The following is a 20,599-nucleotide window of genomic DNA, read 5'->3' on the forward strand; positions in this document are numbered from 1 at the left end:
CTTAAGTCTTAAGTCTTAAGTCTTAAGCCTAAACACCTGCAAATAAGCAACGCTTGAAAGTCTTAACACCTGCAAATTAGCAACACTGGAAAGTCTTAACACCTGCGATAAAAGGCTGACCTCCAATAGGTCAAATTTCAGTAGTCTTCAAAGAACACAAATGACCCAATTGACTCGGAATGTCCAGGGAACTGATCAGACTTTAACTGTGCCAAGACATTCCAGACTGGAATGTGTCAGACTTTAGATTTAGAAATGAACCTGGAGCCCCCCCCCCCCCACAGCTGGAATGGAACTGGAAGACTCCAAACAACTGGCATGAAATTCTGAACTATTCTAATTCTAATTCTAAATTCACGTTCTAAACAGCTGGAAGATAATTTGGAACGTTCTAAACAGCTGGAAGATAATTTGGAACGTTCTAAACAGCTGGAAGATATTTGGAACGTTCTAAACAGCTGGAAGATAATTTGGAACGTTCTAAACAGCTGGATGATAATTTGGAACGTTCTAAACAGCTGGAAGATAATTTGGAACGTTCTAAACAGCTGGAAAAGATAATTTGGAACGTTCTAAACAGTTGGGAGATTATTGGAACGTTCTAAACAGTTGGACGATAATTTGGAACGTTCTAAACAGCTGGAAAAGATAATTTGGAACGTTCTAAACAGTTGGGAGATTATTGGAACGTTCTAAACAGCTGGAAGATAATTTGGAACGTTCTAAACAGCTGGAAAAGATAATTTGGAACGTTCTAAACAGTTGGGAGATTATTGGAACGTTCTAAACAGCTGGAAGATATTTGGAACGTTCTAAACAAGTGAGAACGACTGTCAGGCTTCAACAAACAAGCAAACAACGAAGCTTAAACATATTGACAATTTAATTCAGAACTTAAAATTGAACATAAAACTGATCTTAAGAAACTATTTCATCTGGCCACGAAAATGGTCTCCAAACTGATCTTCAACTTGAACGTTGTTGAACCTGTACGAACGGCCTTGTTACGAGGAATAACAGTCTTGATACATGGATGAAAGGTCTTAATTGATACATAGATGAACGGCCTTGATACATGGATAAAAGACCTTCATACATTGATGAACGGCCTTGATACATGGATGAATGACCTTGATCCACGAATGAACGACTGGGAGACCTTACCCTGACGAACGATCAGACACGTTGATAAGCGCCCGTATAGTGTAGATCAGAGATTATTGAAACAACTGGAGACCCGAAGACAATCAGAACAAACAGACACACGCCGGAACGTCTTGTGAAAATCAGAATCTTTGAGCACTGGTGTCGTCTGATGAGGATATCGTTGATCTGTATGATCCGTCGATTATTGATCAATTCCGTCTAATGTTAATTTTGATCATGTTGCAAGTTGACCTTAACGACAAGTTCTGAAGACAGTAACGACGATGTTTCTTAAAGTGAATATTCCTTTGTGAACAAATCCACAAGGGCCGTGACGAGGATTCGAACCTGCGTCCGGGAGCATCACAGACACTGCCTTAATCGACTGAGCTACGACAGGGTAAAAAGGGTTGAAACCGAAGTTCTACTGAACTTACTGGATCCCGTAGCCTCTCCGAGGCACAAACCCTTTTAACCCTGTCGTAGCTCAGTCGATTAAGGAAGTGTCTGGGATGCTCCCGGACGCAGGTTCGAATCCTCATCACAGTCCTTGTGGATTTGTTCATTTGATGCATCACGTTAGTGTGATCTCTGTGTGTGATTCCTTTGTGAGTGCAAGGAGTGCAAGTTCTTCGTCTCAGAAGGACCCTCTGGTTGTACTCAAGATACATGAAGAACACATCTACACATAGGTGTAGCTTGGCTAGTCCAAGTGCACTTGAAAAGGGGGATAATTTTTGTTATAGCTAGCACGTCTAGGCATTGTTTTGACTCGAGATTATTGTCTTAATCCTAAGACACACTTGAAGGAGATCTAACAACTCCCAACTTTGACTTGAGAAATCACGTGATCGCGACATATCCATGTATGTTAAAATATATATATATATCACAATTAGCAAAGGGACTCCAACATCTTGGACCAATCAGAAAGTTGGATGTCATGTTTCGACCAATCAGAACGCTATGTATCACGACTATGGGCGGAGTTAGGGTTTCTCACGTCATTTCTAACACCTGTGTTAGACATGTAACACCTGTCTAACACATGTCTAACACCTGTCGAGTCCCTGTGGCCTCTTCAAGACGTTCTTCACATTCTGCTAAGCCATCTCTGGCTCCTCCCCTTCATTTATATTATGAAGCACTACTCAAATACACTTTTAGTCACACAAAACAAATCTTTGTGTCGAGATGGCTTGGCTGAATGTGAATATATATATATATATATATATATATATATATATATATATATATATATATATATATATATATATATATATATATATATATTTGGTGTTTGTTTACTGTTGGCTACGTAGTAACGCACTTTACGCCTGCAACTTTGTTTGATTACTGGCACTGTAGTTGGCACTTGTTCCAGCGGTACGTTAGTGTGACGTAGATGGTAGTGATCTTAGGCATATATATATCCCACACACACACATACACACACACACACACACACAGACACACACACACACACACACACACACACACACACACACACACACACACACACACACACACACACACACACACACACACGGGACACCACGAGCGTAGCTCTCACCCTGTAAGTACACTTAGGTAATTACACCCACGCAGTTGATTGACAGTTGAAAGCCGGGCCGAAAGAGCAGAGCTCAACCCCCGTAAGCACAACTAGGTGAATACACACACACATAATACAAAATACATATGAATTATGTATTCATAATTTATGCACATATAATTCTGTATTCCCAGAAGGAATACAGAATTATATGAACATGTTTGCTGATGATACCAAGATACTGGGCAAGACAGGAGACGCAGATAAAATAAGATAGAGATAAAATAAGTCCTTGGAGCGTCAAGTGGCTAATGGAATTCAATGTGATTAAATGCCATGTTATGGAATGTGGAATCGGAGAAAATAGACCTCACACAAGTTAAAAATTATGTGGAAAGGAATTACAGAACTCCAATAAGGAATGAGACCTAGAGATGGTTTTGGATAGTAAAGAACACATAAACAATATTGTGAGAGGAGCGTATGCGTCGCTTTCCAACTTGTTTTTAATCATATGGCTGGTGAAACACTAAAGAAACTGGTCATAACCTTCGTGAGACCATAACTGGAATATGCAGCAGCTGTATGGTGCCCAAATCTCAAGAAACTGGAAAAGGTGCAGCGGCATGCTACAAAATGGCTTCCGGAACTGAAAAACATGAGTTACTAGGATAAACTAGAGGCATTAAACATGCCAGAACTAGAAAATACAAGAAAAAAGGTGATATGATCACCACTTACAAAATACTAACAAGAATAGGCCAAACTGACATGAGGAATTTCTGAAACCAGCAACTTTACGAATATAAAGATACAGATTCAAGCTAAGGAAGTGAAGGTGATGAAAAATATTATTAACACACACACACACACACACACACACACACACACACACACACACACACACACACACACACACACACACACACACACACCAACACCCACACACACCCACACACACACACACACACACATTGACTGCAGCTAGCGAGAGAACATGTGTTTGAAGGCGTCTTGGACTCTAGCTCTTGGACTCTAGCTCTTGGACTCTAGCTCTTGGACTCTAGCTCTTGGACTGTAGCACAGTAGCACTTGTTCATACTGAACATCTCCGCATCTCTCGCACCAACACCTGTCTCGTTGATCAACTTGACTATGACTATCGTGTCCTTGAATGCGTTGTTCTGTCCTCCAATACGTCTGTGTGTCTTGTAAATTAGTTTTTGTATTATTTAAGTAGTGTTCAGTAGTTCAATTTGTTCAATTTGTTAAATGAGAAATTTGTTCATTTTGTTCATTCATTATTCATCTTTATTAATGGGGGATGGGGGGGGGGAAGGGATGAATACTGGGTAGTCTTGTGCTTCTCCTATACCATCACCATTCTTATTATCATCATCACTATCACCTCAGCCACTAACACCTCCATCAACACCATCTCACTATCGTTATTACCCAACATTAATCACCATCATTTACGACATGGATGTTTACAGCACCATCAAGAACAGTATTTACAGTATCACCATCACTAGGATCTATAAAACTCATGTTCATGGCATCACTATCACCACCACCATCATCACCATCACCACCACCCACCCCCACCACCACCACAACCATCACCACCACCACCCCCCTCCACCACCACCATCACCACCATCACCATCACCACCATCACCTACACCACCACCATCACCATCACCACCATCACCTACACCACCACCATCACCATCACCACCAACACCAACACCACCACCACCATTACCACCCCCCCCCCCACCACCACCACCATCACCACCACCATCACCACCACCACCACCATTACCACCCCCCCCACCACCACCACCATCACCACCATCACCTACACCACCACCATCACCATCACCACCATCACCTACACCACCACCATCACCACCACCACCACCACCACCACCCCCACCACCACCACCATCACCATCACCACCACCACCACCACCACCATCACCACCACCACCACCATCACCACCACCACCACTATCACCACCACCACCACCATCACCACCACCACCACCACCAACACCACCACCCCCCCACCACCACCACCACCACCACCACCACCATCACCACCACCACCACCATTACCACCCCCCCCCACCACCACCACCACCACCCCCCCACCACCATCACCACCACCATCACCATCACCACCATCACCATCACCACCATCACCTACACCACCACCATCACCATCACCACCAACACCACCACCATTACCACCCCCCCCACCACCACCACCACCACCACCCCCCCCTCCCCACCACCACCACCATCACCACCACCATCACCACCACCATCACCACCATCACCTACACCACCACCACCAACACCAACACCACCACCACCACCACCCCCCCCCCACCACCACCATCACCACCATCACCATCACCACCATCACCATCACCACCATCACCTACACCACCACCATCACCATCACCACCACCACCCCCCCACCACCACCACCATCACCACCATCACCATCACCACCATCACCATCACCACCATCACCTACACCACCACCATCACCATCACCACCAACACCAACACCACCATTACCACCCCCCCCACCACCACCATCACCACCATCACCATCACCACCATCACCATCACCACCATCACCTACACCACCACCAACACCAACACCACCACCACCACCACCATTACCACCCCCCCCCCCACCACCACCACTACCACCACCACCACCACCATCACCACCATCACCTACACCTACACCACCACCATCACCATCACCACCAACACCACCACCACCACCATCACCATCACCACCAACACCACCACCACCACCATCACCACCACCACCACCACCATCACCACCACCATCACCACCACCCCCCCCACCACCACCACCATCACCACCACCATCACCACCACCATCACCCCATAATATAACAGAACAAGCCAGCCAGCTACTCACCATATTAATATAACCTCTAATTTATACGAGGGTAGACGGCCGCGCCGAGAAAGGAGACTTTACAGGTGAGGAATCCCTCAATCTCTCCTACCTCACTTAGATGGTTTTTTGGTTAGCTTTTCCAGCTTTCGTTCTCTCACCTCTCACTCTCTCCCTCCCCTCTTTCTCTCTCACTCCTCAATTATCTCCCCTATTATTTTAACATTAACAACTCCTTCCTACTTCCTAATATCACCATTTTATCTTCTTATTAAACAAACCTTTTTGCTTTATCTTTTTCCTGTTGTACTACGTTCTTGTGCACTAAAAAGTATATTAGAATGTTTTTCATTGTGCAGTTTAATAATGCCTACAGCAGGGGTTTGAGTCCTTAGGGCACAGTAACTATCAAATAACTGTCCAATAATCTCAGTTTAATTTTTTATTTCATCTAAAGTCAATTGTTTTCATATTTGGCGCCGGGTAAAGCGGCCCCCTACTGTAAGGAGCAAGGTCCCGCGGTGGTAGTAAAGATTCACGCCCTTTGCTACGGCCCTGAGCACGCTAGTGGTTTTATAATGCTATACTCTAGTGCCAGCACAGAGATTATGTTCTCTGTCTCCCTCTTGTAGAGACAGATAGCATGTTATCTCCCTCTTGTAGAGACAGATAGCATGTTATCTCCCTCTTGTAGAGACAGATAGCATGTTATCTCCCTCTTGTAGAGACAGATAGCATGTTATCTCCCTCTTGTAGAGACAGATAGCATGTTATCTCCCTCTTGTAGAGACAGATAGCATGTTATCTCCCTCTTGTAGAGACAGATAGCATGTTATCTCCCTCTTGTAGAGATAAAGATGGTATGATATCTTTCTTTTGTAGAGACAGATAGCATGCAATCTCCCTCTTGTAGAGATAGAGATGGTATGATATCTCCCTCTTGTAGACACAGATAGCATGTTATCTTCCTCTTGTAGAGATAGAGATGGTATGATATCTCCCTCTTGTAGAGAGAGAGAGAGAGATGCTATGTTCCGTCTCCTTCGTATAGAGACAGAGATGGTATGATATCTTCCTCTTGTAGAAATAGAGATATTATGTTATCTCCCTCTTGTAGAGACAGATAGCATGTTATCTCCCTCTTGTAGAGATAGAATGTTATCTCCCTCTCGTAGGGACAGTTAACATGTTATCTTCCTCTTGTAGAGACAGATAGCATGTTATCTACCTCTTGTAGAGACAGAGATAGCATGTTATCTGCCTCTTGTAGAGACAGATAGCATGTTATCTACCTTTTGTAGAGACAGAGATAGCATGTTAACTGCCTCTTGTAGAGACAGATAGCATGTTATCTCCCTTTTGTAGAGACAGATAGCATGTTATCTCTCTCTTGTAGAGATAGAGATAACATGCTATCTTCCTCTTGTAGAGACAGATAGCATGTTATCTCCCTCTTGTAGAGACAGATAGCATGTTATCTCCCTCTTGTAGAGACAGATAGCATGTTATCTCCCACTTGTAGAGACAGCATGTTATCTCCCTCTTGCGGAGACAGATAGCATTTTATCTCCCTCTTATAGACAGAGATAGTATGTTATCTCCCTCTTTTTTTTTAAATAGTATGTTACCTCTCTCGTAGATAGATATATTTTTCTCCCTCACGTAGAGACAGATACTACAGTATCTTTCCTTCGTGTCTAAATGATGGAGAGAGATAAAAGGTTATCTTTTCCTCTTCTAAACAGAAAACTTGAATCTTCCAAGTATATGGAGAGAGAAATGTGTGTAACTCTCCCATATATATGGAAGCTTTAATATCTCTCTTCTTCATATAGAGTTAGAATCTCCATGATTTAGAGAGACAGAGAAACAGCTTGAATACTAACTTACTTTGGAGGTAAATAAGATTGTTTACAATTAAATAATTAAATAAACTTTGATATTTACATTAAAATTTTGATATTTTAATATATATATATATATATATATATATATATATATATATATATATATATATATATATATATATATATATATATATATATATATATATATTCAATAATTTCCACTGTACCTTAACTAATAGTGAATAATGAGATGAGTTGATGAGTTGATTCAATGTAATATTTTTCCTCACCGACATGATGATTTAAATCTAGGTGATGAATACCTGCTAATTAATCTTAATTACTAGTTATTTCTAATTAAATAAACGCTATGTGCAAGGTCACACACCCACACCCACACACACACACACGCACACACACACACACACACACACACACACACACACACACACACACACACACACACACACACACACGCACACACACACACACACACACACACACACACACACACACACACACACACACACGCACACACACACGCACACACACACACACACATACGATCATTAGTGAAAATAAATAACTCATTTCATCATTTCCTTATGGCTAATTTTTCGTTTATAAACTATTTCAGTTACTTTTTTTCCCTTCAAGCATATTCATATAAAGATATAAATGCCCTAAAGTAAAAAAACTCTTGAGAGCTAAAACTTTACGAACTAAAAAAAGAGTCACTGAAGTTTCGACTCTTATATACGAAGCTCTATACCACATCTGTCTATAAGAACTTTCAAACATGTACAAAAACCGAACGTGCAAGCCAAAATAGAACTTATTATTTATTTTTCCATTTATGTGCATGTGTGTGTGCGTGCGTGTGTGTGTGTGTGTGTGTGTGTGTGTGTGTGCGTGCGTGTGTGTGTGTGTGTGCGTGGCCTGAGGAGAGATGGAGAGAGAGGGAGTTACATCTGCTTTGATGCATTCACGATTGGATTTAATTGGTAAAGTTTTTAGTCAGTGGTTTACCCCCCCTCCCCCTTCATATTTTCCCCTCTGCTTCCCCCCCCCCTCTTTTCTCTCCCCTCTCTTCCTCCTCTCCTTTTCCTCTCTGTCCTCTTTTCTCCGTCTCTCTGGACCCTTCTCCCCTAGCCAGGCTCCTACGCAAAGAAGAGAGAGAGAGAGACAGAGAAAGTGAGAGAGAGAGAGAGTGGGAGAGAGATAAAAAGAGACAGAGAAAGGGAGGGAGATAGAAAAGAGAGAAAGAGAGAGAGAGAGAGAGAGAGAGAGAGAGAGAGAGAGAGAGAGAGAGAGAGAGAGAGAGAGAAAGTGGTTGTAGTGAAATCTGGCGACAGATTCCCGTAGATTTCTTCGAGTGGTGGTCGACTTTGTTAGTGAATTAGTGTGGCTATAATTGTTGAAGGAGGTTGTTAGTGGAATTATGGTTGATGAAGGGGCTCGTTTGGGTGTCTATGTTGTTGCCAGGGGTGATTAGCGTGTGTCTGGTTGTTGAAGGGTATTGTTTGAATGTTTATTGTTTGCTAAAGGGGGGCTTGTTTGTGTGTGTGAGTTTATGATTGGTGAAAGGGGATCGTTGATTTGTTTATGGTAATTAAAGGGATTGTGAGTCTTATCAAATCTAATCTTTACTCGCAAGCACTTACTCTGGCCTCATAAATCCCATTTCTACTCACAGCCACATACTGTGACCTCATAAATCTCAATTGGACTCATAACTACTGCATGGTATAATATTGGACCGACACTCATACGCCAACACGCACTCACAATCACTCAAAACACTTTATAATTTGCTCATAATACCTCACAGTTTACTCACGACTCATAATACAGATATAAATTAAAGATAATATTCAACAAATCAGAGCGAGAGCAAAAGATAACAAGATTATCACAAATTATCAATCAAATAATAATTTAAAGTCAAAATTTGTCAAATTATTCACTAAAGATGACAGTTAAAAATGACACTTCAATACACAGCAAATGTCAAGTTATTTTTTTTAACAAATTGGATGTAATCAATTACAACTTTTCTACAACAAAATTAGATTTACATTAAAATAACATTACACACACACACACTCAAATATAATATTAATAATAATAATAATAAAATTTATTTTTATTAAACATCATATCGTCAAAAAATATGTAATAATTCCTTATGATACAATAGTCTTAAACTCAACTAATTATATAAAGCTGAATTGTATTTTTAAATTCTTCATAAAATCTAAGCAATACAGTTTAAAATCTACGTAAATCAGTAAACTATAAAATTCATAGATTTATAGAAATTATCTCTTAACTCTAGAAATTATACAATTTATACAAATCTCATATATGCTTTATATTTGTCATTCAAGATTTTTTTTTATCGTTAATAACATTTATATAAATTTTATATACTAAGAGTTTTATAATTTAAAATAAAATAATTTATGACATATTGAAATGATTAAGGAACAGCTGTTGTCATCAGGCAGCTGTTTATGCTAAATTGAAGTCATTAAAAACCTTGACAATCAATCCAAGTCATTTAGCAGTGATCTCAATTTAAAAAAAGCGTTTGTTAAGGTAGACTAAAATAAAATTTTCACTAGTCCCACTCAGGGTCCTCAGTATATAAATTATAATTAGATTTAATACTATAATTCTTCAATATTGATCTTGCACAGTTATGACCCTCGGGTAAGACACCTACAGTCAGTAGACAATAATATTCTGGATTCATCAAAGTATTCCTCTACTCGCCATTCGCTTAGAAATATAAGGTCCAGATGTTAATTTTGGCGATTTATGTAACTGTCAGAGATCTGTTTATCCTAGCGGGCCAACAGTGCCTTACAGCATGTCATGTGGGGACATGTCGTCCGGGGACATAGACATGTCAGTTGGAAACACACTATATATAGTATGCTGAGGATGTTATATTTTTGGAACCAGAAGGGCACGAGTCATATGCACTCCCCATAGTAATTAATAACTTCTGGCTCTAACATCACATCCACAAAGTTGCAGCAGTTCAGGTTTTTATAAATACTTTTAATGTGACATCATTGAAATAAAGTTTTGGGTTAGTGTTATTTTGAAGTTATTATTATTATTATTATTATTAGTGTTGTTGTTGTTATTAATAGTTGTAGAGTAGTTGTACTAAATATTTAGTTGTTTATTTATTTACTTAATGATAAGTGGTTTCTTTAATTTCTGGATAAGTGTTTTTCTTGTGATATATTCTTTTTATTCCTTTAAGTGTATAACCCACTACCTGTGTGGTGTGCTAGTACTATCATTACCCCCACTACCTGTGTGGTGTGCTAGTACTATCATTACCCCCACTACCTGTGTGCTGTGCTAGTACTATCATTACCCCCACTACCTGTGTGCTGTGCTAGTACTATCATTACCCCCACTACCTGTGTGCTGTGCTAGTACTATCATTACCCCCACTACCTGTGTGCTGTGCTAGTACTATCATTACCCCCACTACCTGTGTGCTGTGCTAGTACTATCATTACCCCCACTACCTGTGTGCTGTGCTAGTACTATCATTACCCCCACTACCTGTGTGCTGTGCTAGTACTATCATTACCCCCACTACCTGTGTGCTGTGCTAGTACTATCATTACCCCCACTACCTGTGTGCTGTGCTAGTACTATCATTACCCCCACTACCTGTGTGCTGTGCTAGTACTATCATTACCCCCACTACCTGTACATTGCTCTCACTGCTATACGACGGAGTATTGCAGTGAGAGTATATCCTATATCCTATATCCTATATCCCTATATCTCCCTATATCCTGCACGGCGATATACGCATCATAATCCACAGCCCCTAATCCCCTTCCCCCCTCCCCCCACCCCCCCCCCTCCCACCGACCCCCCCCCCTCCTCTGAACCCAAAGAATCAACTCTATTCAAAGTAAATACGGATGCTATTGGGTCTTCGTCAAGCCACAGACCAAGCCACACACTGTCCCGGAACTAAGAGGTATGAGCTACGTGGAAAGGCTAAGGGAGCTGAACACAGAAGTCCCTGGAAGACAGAAGAGTAAGGGGAGACATGATCACAACCTACAAAATTCTCAGGGGAATTGACAGGGTGGACAAAGATAAATTCTTCAACACTGGTGGGACACGAACAAGGGGACACAGGTGGAAACTTAGTACCCAAATGAGCCACAGAGACATTAGAAAGAACTTTTTCAGTGTCAGAGTAGTTAACAAAAGGAATGCATTAGGAAGTGATGTGGTGGAGGCTGACTCCATACACAGTTTCAAGTGTAGATATGATAGAGCCCAATAGGCTCAGGAACCTGTACACCAGTTGATTGACGGTTGAGAGGCGGGACCAAAGAGCCAGAGCTCAACCCCCGCAAGCACAACTAGGTGAGTACACCTGAACACACACACACACACACACACACACACACACACACACACACACACACACACACACACACACACACACACACACACACACACGAGCTAACAAGATAAGAATACAATTTATTATTGTACAGAGTTCCGATAAAATATTAATATAGTTAAGCTTTATTACCGACCCTCATCCACCGCCACATTATTCTACCCACACCCCCACACCCTCCCCCCTCCCCACACCCCTAGCACCCCCCTCCCCCCCAGCCAGCACCCAGAGCCTGAGCAGCGTGTGTGTGTGTGTGGTTGACAGGTGGGCTGGGTGAAAGCGGACACCAAGGCGATCCAGGCTATCCACAAGCACGTGATCACCCACAACTCGCGCGTGACCGTCAGCCACAGCGACCACAACACCTGGATGCTGCACATCAGAGGCGTCCAGGAGGAGGACAGAGGCCCCTACATGTGTCAGATCAACACTGACCCCATGAGGTCACAGGTCAGTGTCGCCACTCTCACTATTCTCTCTCTCTCTCTCTTACCATGCGTCTCACTTCTATTGTTGTCACACTCTCTCTGCCTCTCTCTCTCTGTGTCTCTGACTCTCTCTCTCTCTCTGACTCTCTCTCTTACCATAGCTCTCACCTCTCTCTCTCTCTCTCTCTCTCTCTCTCTCTCTCTCTCTCTCTCTCTCTCTCTCTCTCTCTCTCTCTCTCTCTCTCTCTGACTCTCTCTCTCTCTCTCTCTCTGACTCTCTCTCCCTCTCTCTCTCTCTCTCTCTCTTACCATAGCTCTCACACCTCTCTCTCTCTCTCTCTCTCTCTCTCTCTCTCTCTCTCTCTCTCTCTCTCTCTGAGTCTCTCTCTCTCTCTCTCTCTCTCTCTCTCTCTCTCTGACTCTCTCTCCCTCTCTCTCTCTCTCTCTCTCTTACCATAGCTCTCACACCTCTCTCTCTCGCTCTCTCTCTCTCACTCTCTCTCTCGCTAACATAAACAAGATGATGCTCTCTCCCCTCGCCTCTTCCAGTCAATTTTTCACGGGGCTACAGCTTTCAACACTATCTTCCCCTTTTCTTCCCTCTCTCCCTCCCCCCCCCCCTCTCTCTCTCTTTCTACCCCTCCCCTCTCTCCCTCCCTCCCTATCTCTCTCTCACTTTCCTATCTCTCCCCTCCTTCCCTTTCCTTACTACCACCTTTCCATTCCCTCATTACCTACCGTGTCTCACACTGTCATTCCTATGCGTGAGAGATATGTCTCTTCTCTCACTCTCCTTTCCCCCTCACTCTCCTCCCTCACTCTCCTACTCCCTCACACCTCCTCCCTCACACCTCTCCCTCACTCTCCTCCTCCTCCTCCCTCACACCTCATAATACACCTGACTGGACCAAAATGTCTTCTCTATTCAACTCCTAAATTGTCTTTCAATCACAGGGGCATGAACAACGTATGCAACATGAGAGGTAGAGGCGTTAGTCCATCGGGTTACTGTGCGTCGCTCGACCATACGTGGAGCGGCCCCTTAGCGCCTTCAGCGCCTCAACTTCTTGAAAAGATAAAAAAAAATAGTGAATCGAGATATTTTTTTTGCTTACTCTATCCATGAATTGACTGTCGACCAGATGACTGCTGATCTGGTAGGGCTGTCGACCAGATGACTGCTGATCTGGTAGGGCTGTCGACCAGATGACTGCTGATCTGGTAGAGCTGTCGACCAGATGACTGCTGATCTGGTAGGGCTGTCGACCAGATGACTGCTGATCTGGTAGAGCTGTCGACCAGATGACTGCTGATTTGGTAGATCTGTCGACCAGATGACTGCTGATTTGGTAGGGTTGTCGACCAGATGACTGCTGATCTGGTAATGCTGTCGACCAGATGACTGCTCATCTGGTAGGGCTGTCGACCAGATGACTGCTGATTTGGTAGATCTGTCGACCAGATGACTGCTGATTTGGTAGGGTTGTCGACCAGATGACTGCGGATCTGGTAATGCTGTCGACCAGATGACTGCTCATCTGGTAGGGTTGTCGACCAGATGACTGCTGATTTGGTAATGCTGTCGACTAGATGACTGCTGATCTGGTAGTGCCGTCGACCAGATCTTCCTCCCCCTCCCTCCCATCCCCCTCGTGGTAGCCATCCTCACCACAGAAGGGAACAAGATGGAAGCAAGATGGAAAACTTCATTTATAAATCACTTAAAAACCTCACCACTCCTAGATATATCCTCTTGAACCTGCCCAATTCCTCACTCTTTAACGAGGCTTCTTCAGGGCTAACGAGGCTTTTCGAGGGAGGACTAACGAGGGCTGGTCACCACCCCCTCCCCCCCCACCCCTGAGAATCACCCCCACCCCCCACTACCTCCCCCCTCAGAAAGGGTCACATAAAGCGTAGCGGGTGTCGAACCTGGAGTGATGGGGGTGTTTGTGGTCAGCAGAGAACCTCTTTCCCTCTTCTCCGTGTGGTGGGGGGGTGGGGGGACCTGTTTGTGCACTCAGATAGTTGTATTCGGCTAGTTGTGCTTGCTGGGGTTGAGCTTCGGCTCTTTGGTCCCGCCTCTCAACCCTGCCTGTGTGGAGCCCGAGTTCCGACACTGACTGTGGGGGCGGCGTGGGAGGGGTGACTGAGGGCGTGGCGTGGGAGGGGTGACTGTGGGGGCGGCGTGGGCGGAGTGACTGACTGTGGGGGCGCCGTGGGAGGGGTGACTGTGGGGGCGGCGTGGGCGGAGTGACTGACTGTGGGGGCGGCGTGGGAGGGGTGACTGAGGGCGTGGCGTGGGAGGGGTGACTGTGGGGGCGGCGTGGGCGGAGTGACTGACTGTGGGGGCGCCGTGGGAGGGGTGACTGTGGGGGCGGCGTGGGCGGAGTGACTGACTGTGGGGGCGCCGTGGGAGGGGTGACTGTGGGGGCGGCGTGGGCGGAGTGACTGACTGTGGGGGCGCCGTGGGAGGGGTGACTGTGGGGGCGGCGTGGGCGGAGTGACTGACTGTGGGGGCGCCGTGGGAGGGGTGACTGTGGGGGCGGCGTGGGCGGAGTGACTGACTGTGGGGGCGCCGTGGGAGGGGTGACTGTGGGGGCGCCGTGGGAGGGGTGAGACTGACTGTGGGGGCGCCGTGGGAGGGGTGACTGTGGGGGCGCCGTGGGAGGGGTGACTGTGGGGGCGCCGTGGGAGGGGTGACTGTGGGGGCGCCGTGGGAGGGGTGAGACTGACTGTGGGGGCGCCGTGGGAGGGGTGACTGTCTGTGGGCGTGGCGTGGGAGGAGTGACTGACTGGGCGTGGCGTGGGAGGGGTGACTGTGAGCGTGGCGTGGGAGGGGTGACTGACTGTGGGGACGCCGTGGGAGGGGTGAGGCTGACTGTGGGGGCGCCGTGGGAGGGGTGACTGACTGTGGGGGCGCCGTGGGAGGGGTGACTGACTGTGGGGGCGCCGTGGGAGGGGTGAGACTGTGGGGGCGCCGTGGGAGGGGTGACTGACTGTGGGCGTGGCGTGGGAGGGGTGACTGTGGGAGCGCCGTGGGAGGGGTGAGACTGTGGGGGCGGCGTGGGAGGGGTGACTGACTGTGGGAGCGCCGTAGGAGAGGGGTGAGAGACTGTGGGGGCGCCGTGGGAGGGGTGACTGACTGTGGGAGCGCCGTAGGAGAGGGGTGAGAGACTGTGGGGGCGCCGTGGGAGGGGTGACTGACTGTGGGGGCGCCGTGGGAGAGGGGTGAGAGACTGTGGGGGCGCCGTGGGAGGGGTGACTGACTGTGGGGGCGCCGTGGGAGGGGTGACTGACTGTGGGGGCGCCGTGGGAGGGGTGAGACTGACTGTGGGAGCGCCGTGGGAGAGGGGTGAGAGACTGTGGGGGCGCCGTGGGAGGGGTGACTGACTGTGGGGGCGCCGTGGGAGAGGGGTGAGAGACTGTGGGAGAAGATTTATAGCTGGGAGGAGTGTGAGAGATGGTCGGGCGTCGCAGGATCCAATCTGGCTGCACGTCTCTCCTGGTTTTTGAACTTGTCACTAGTATTGAGAGGCGCCAACCACGACCAGATGTGACGGCTCCTGCCTCCTCTCTCCCCTCTCTCTCTCTCTCTCTCTCTACTCTCCTAGTTGTGCTTGTGGGGGTTGAACTCTGGCTCTTTGGTCCCGCCTCTCAACTGTCAATCAACTGCTTCTACTACTACTTTTTTTCCCCACACCCCACTCTCTCCCCCACACTCCCCCACACACCCCACTGCATGTTAGGCCTAATCAAAGCCTAAAAGTACACAAAATTTTAATATACGACAATATCAATTTATATATGAGAATTTAACGAATATTTAAATGCAACAGAATGTTTAAAGTTATGAATAAAACTAGTGAGTGAGCACCTTTGAACCCTCTCTCCATTAGTGAATGTTTAAACATTAGTGAATAATGAATGATTCATTAGTGAATGTTTAAACAAACATATCTCCTTTCTTGAGTTATAACATTCTCTCACATTGTCACCTGTGTGTGTGTGTCTGGGGGTACATACACATACACTTCAGCTTTACATTGTATGAGTTCACGATCAGGGAAGCCTCTTGTGGCGTGGTGGTTGGCGGTACAGACGTTAACCAGGTTGTTTGAGTTGGTGTTCCGTTCACCAGACCAGTCTGAACAGTCACTGACCCCCCCTCCCCCCCCAAGACGACCTGAGCGCTCCTCCTGGGTTCAGTCCTCCTCCTAGACTGAGTGCTCAGGTCACTCCTAGTACACAAGGCAGTCTGGTACCCCTGTTGGACCACTTCAGTAGCCTGGTACCCCTGCTGGACCACTTCAGTAGCCTGGTACCCCTGCTGGATACACTTCAGACCACAAGTGCACCTCCACACACACCCCGAGGAATCGGTCACTCCAGGATCATCTCCCCTCCATACAGGAAGCCAGGGGCCAGATTCACGAAGCAGTTACTTAAGCACTTACGAACCTGTCCATCTTTTCTCAATCTTTGGCGGCTTTGTTTACAATTATTAAACAGTTAATGAGCTCCGAAAGCACCAGGAGGCTGTTTAGAACAATAACAACAGTTGATTGGCAAGTTTTCATGCTTGTAAACTGTTTAATAAATGTAACCAAAGCCGTCAAAGATTGAATAAAGATGTACACGTTCGTAAGTACTTGCGTAACTGCTTTCGTGAATCTGGCCCCATGGGCCTCAACACTCTACTACCTCTACTAAGCGTGTAGCAACTTACCAGGAATACAATTTAACTCACTCTGGTCGCCGGCAGTGTTGCATCTCTGCTAACTATCCACCTTGCAACACCTAATTATATTTAATAACACTTGCAAATGAGAGTAACGTGTCTATGAAGTAACTCTATCCATCTGACGCTTGTGATAATGTGAGAAAAATGGTCTTAAGGCTGAAGAAACACAGGGGAAATACAAACATACCTCAAGTATGGTGGCTGTCTCTCCCTGCAACTTGTGCAAGCTCCTCCTATCTGCAATAACATGAAAGACAGTTTGTAAACTGCTGAAATACCTCCATACACAACACACAGGCACCATATTTTAATCCATAAACATGATAGTATTCCTGGTAGTAGTACCCTGCGTACCCATACCACCGTGCCCAACAGATCGGGTACCTGGAGGTGACGGTGCCCCCAGAGATCGACGACAGTCGGTCGTCGACGGACGTGATGGTGCCCGAGGGCTCCAACGCCCCCATAGTGTGTCGTGCTAGAGGGTACCCCAAGCCCAAGATCACTTGGACCAGAGAGGACCAGAAACACATCGTCTTGAGGACCAATGACCCAAACATGCCCAAGGTTAAGAGTGAGTAGAGTGAGGGGACGAGTGCAGGCACTCATTGTGAGTCAATATATGAGTAGATTTACTTGTATAAATGTGTAAATGGAGTAAAATATTTAATGAAATATTGATTTATTCAGTGTTGTGATGTAATTGATGATGTGTTTAATGTTTTGATATAATGTTTATATATCTTTATCTTCACCCCCGTCCCTACGCCCTCTTCCCCACACCCCCACTCTCCCCCACACCCCCCACACCCCCCTTCTCTCCCCCAAGAAATGAGCCACGAGGGAGAGGTGCTGAACCTGACGCACATCACCAGGTCGGACATGGGTCCCTACCTCTGTATCGCTAACAACACGGTTCCTCCCATCGTCAGCAAGCGTATCATGGTCGAAGTGCATTGTTAGTGGTCCCTTTACTGCTTGTTAGTGGTCCGTTATTGCTTGTTAGTGGTCCGTTACTGCTTGTTAGTGGTCCGTTACTGCTCGTTAGTGGTCCGTTATTGCTTGTTAGTGGTCCGTTACTGCTTGTTAGTGGTCCGTTACTGCTTGTTAGTGGTCCGTTACTGCTTGTTAGTGGTTCGTTATTGATTGTTAGTGGTTCGTTACTGCTTGTTAGTGTTCCGTTACTGCTTGTTAGTGGTCCGTTACTGCTTGGTAGTGACCTGTTATTGCCTGTTAGTAACCCGTTACTGCTTGTTAGTGGTCCGTTACTGCTTGTTAGTGGTCCGTTACTGCTTGTTAGTGGTCCGTTACTGCTTGTTAGTGGTCCGTTACTGCTTGTTAGTGGTCCGTTACTGCTCGTTAGTGGTCCCGTTACTGCTTGTTAGTGGTCCGTTACTGCTTGTTAGTGGTCCGTTACTGCTCGTTAGTGGTCCCGTTACTGCTTGTTAGTGGTCCGTTATTGCTTGTTAGTGGTCCGTTACTGCTCGTTAGTGGTCCCGTTACTGCTTGTTAGTGGCCCGTTATTGCTTGTTAGTGCCCCGTTAGTGCCCGTTACTAGTGACAGGTGTGTGTGGTTGTGTGAATGTGTAGCGACAGGTGTGTGTGGTTGTGTGAAGGTATAGTGACAGGTGTGCTAGTGTGTGAAGGTATAGTGACAGGTGTGTGTGGTTGTGTGAAGGTGTAGGGACAGGTGTGTGTGGTTGTGTGAAGGTATAGTGACAGGTGTGCTAGTGTGTGAAGGTATAGTGACAGGTGTGTGTGGTTGTGTGAAGGCGTAGTGACAGGTGTGTGTAGTTGTGTGAAGGTATAGTGACAGGTGTGCTAGTATGTGAAGGTGTAGTGACAGGTGTGTGTGGTTGTGTGAAGGTATATATACAGGTGTGCAAGTGTTTGAAGGTGTAGTGACAGGTGTGCTAGTGTGTGAAGGTATAGTGACAGATGTGTGTGGTTGTGTGAAGGTATATGTACAGGTGCGCTAGTATGTGAAGGTATAGTGACAGGTGTGCTAGTGTGTGAATGTGTAGGCACAGGTGTAGACGTACAGTCAGCAGATGTGGAAGTACAGGTATGGGGGGACAGGTGTAGTAACAGGTGTGTGTATTACTCTCCCCCCCTACTACTACTACTACAGCTCCCCCCCCCACAGTCCGTCCAGTGATCCACGTGCCCAACCAGCTCATCGGAGTGCCTGTGGGCAGCTCAGCCAAGCTTGAGTGTAACCTGGAGGCCTCTCCCAAGTCTATCCAGTATTGGACACGCGACACAGGTCAGACCCCTCATACCTCATACCTCATACCTCATACCTGATACCTCATCTCTCATCTCATACCTCATACCTCATCTCTCACACCTCATACCTCATACCTGATACCTCATCTCTCATCTCATACCTCATCTCTCATCTCTCACCTCATACCTCATACCTCACACCTTGTCTCATGCCTCATACCTCATACCTCATCTGTCACCTCACACCTCATACCTTATCCTTCATACCTAATCCCTCACCTCATCTCTCATCTCCCACCTCATCCCTCATACCTCATCTCTCACCTCATACCTCATCTCACAAAGGACACAGGTGTACTTCAGGCTCTCCTGGTTCATTAAGTGTTTTCTGCCATATTCAATGTGTATGTTTTCCTGGTCAATATATAATCGTGGCTATTGTCATATATATGCGGCATATAGCTGCGTTATATCGCAGTATCGCACAGTAAATGTATATATATTAATACCCCAATATAAATTGATATATATTGCAACCCTTCCTCCTTTTTAGATAGTACTTTGTATAGTAATTGCTTAGCACGTCAAAATATTGACATACTAAGCAATTAGATAGTAGAACTTCGTACTATACACTTTACATTAAAAGTAAAAGAACGTAGATGAATTAGTTGATCTAAAAAGCCATCTAGAGAGAGAGTCAGTCCTCCGGTTCACCCATGAAAATAGTGAAAATAACAGTCTGCCATTCCTGGATGTACTAATAGCAAAAACAGGAACCTCTTTAAGCACCAACATATATACCAAGCCCACCAACATAGGATTATGCCTGAACGGTAGGAGTGAGTGCCCCCAAAGATACAAAGCCAGTGTTCTCAATGCTTATATTCGTCGAGCGCTTACCCACTGCTCTGAATGGAACAACGTGAGTAGAGAGTTTGACAGAGTAACTCAGGTGTTGGTGAACAACGGATATAGCAACGCGGAAATAAACGCTGCTATAAGACGACACCTGGACCGATGGTACAATCCTGAACCAATCCTGGTGTTTAAACTACAACACCTCCAATAAAATTATATTATAAATCCACGCACACGCACTACGATCCGTCGAGGACGTGGACACAACGCGATCCAAACGTCTGAAGCTGCTCCCCTTGACGGTCATGCTTTCTGGAAAAGCGATATTCTTAAGGCCGTGAAGGACGTTACCGGCATCACTCCCGCTGACATTAGTC

At 45.8% G+C, this 20,599-nt stretch overlaps 1 protein-coding gene across 1 annotated transcript in view; it reads left to right on the forward strand.

Annotated features, from left to right (window-relative positions):
- LOC123758257 (protein amalgam) overlaps positions 1 to 20,599 on the forward strand; it is a gene marked incomplete in the record, with an annotated part of 95,084 nt that overhangs the window by 68,598 nt on the left and 5,887 nt on the right. The window contains 5 exon segments of the mRNA XM_069322516.1: positions 5,712 to 5,740; positions 12,225 to 12,410; positions 17,508 to 17,706; positions 17,962 to 18,090; positions 19,279 to 19,398. Of these exon segments, the coding sequence (XP_069178617.1) occupies positions 5,712 to 5,740; positions 12,225 to 12,410; positions 17,508 to 17,706; positions 17,962 to 18,090; positions 19,279 to 19,398 (663 nt within the window).

The sequence above is a fragment of the Procambarus clarkii genome, chromosome 11, assembly GCF_040958095.1.
Source record: "Procambarus clarkii isolate CNS0578487 chromosome 11, FALCON_Pclarkii_2.0, whole genome shotgun sequence".
NCBI lineage: Eukaryota > Metazoa > Arthropoda > Malacostraca > Decapoda > Cambaridae > Procambarus > Procambarus clarkii.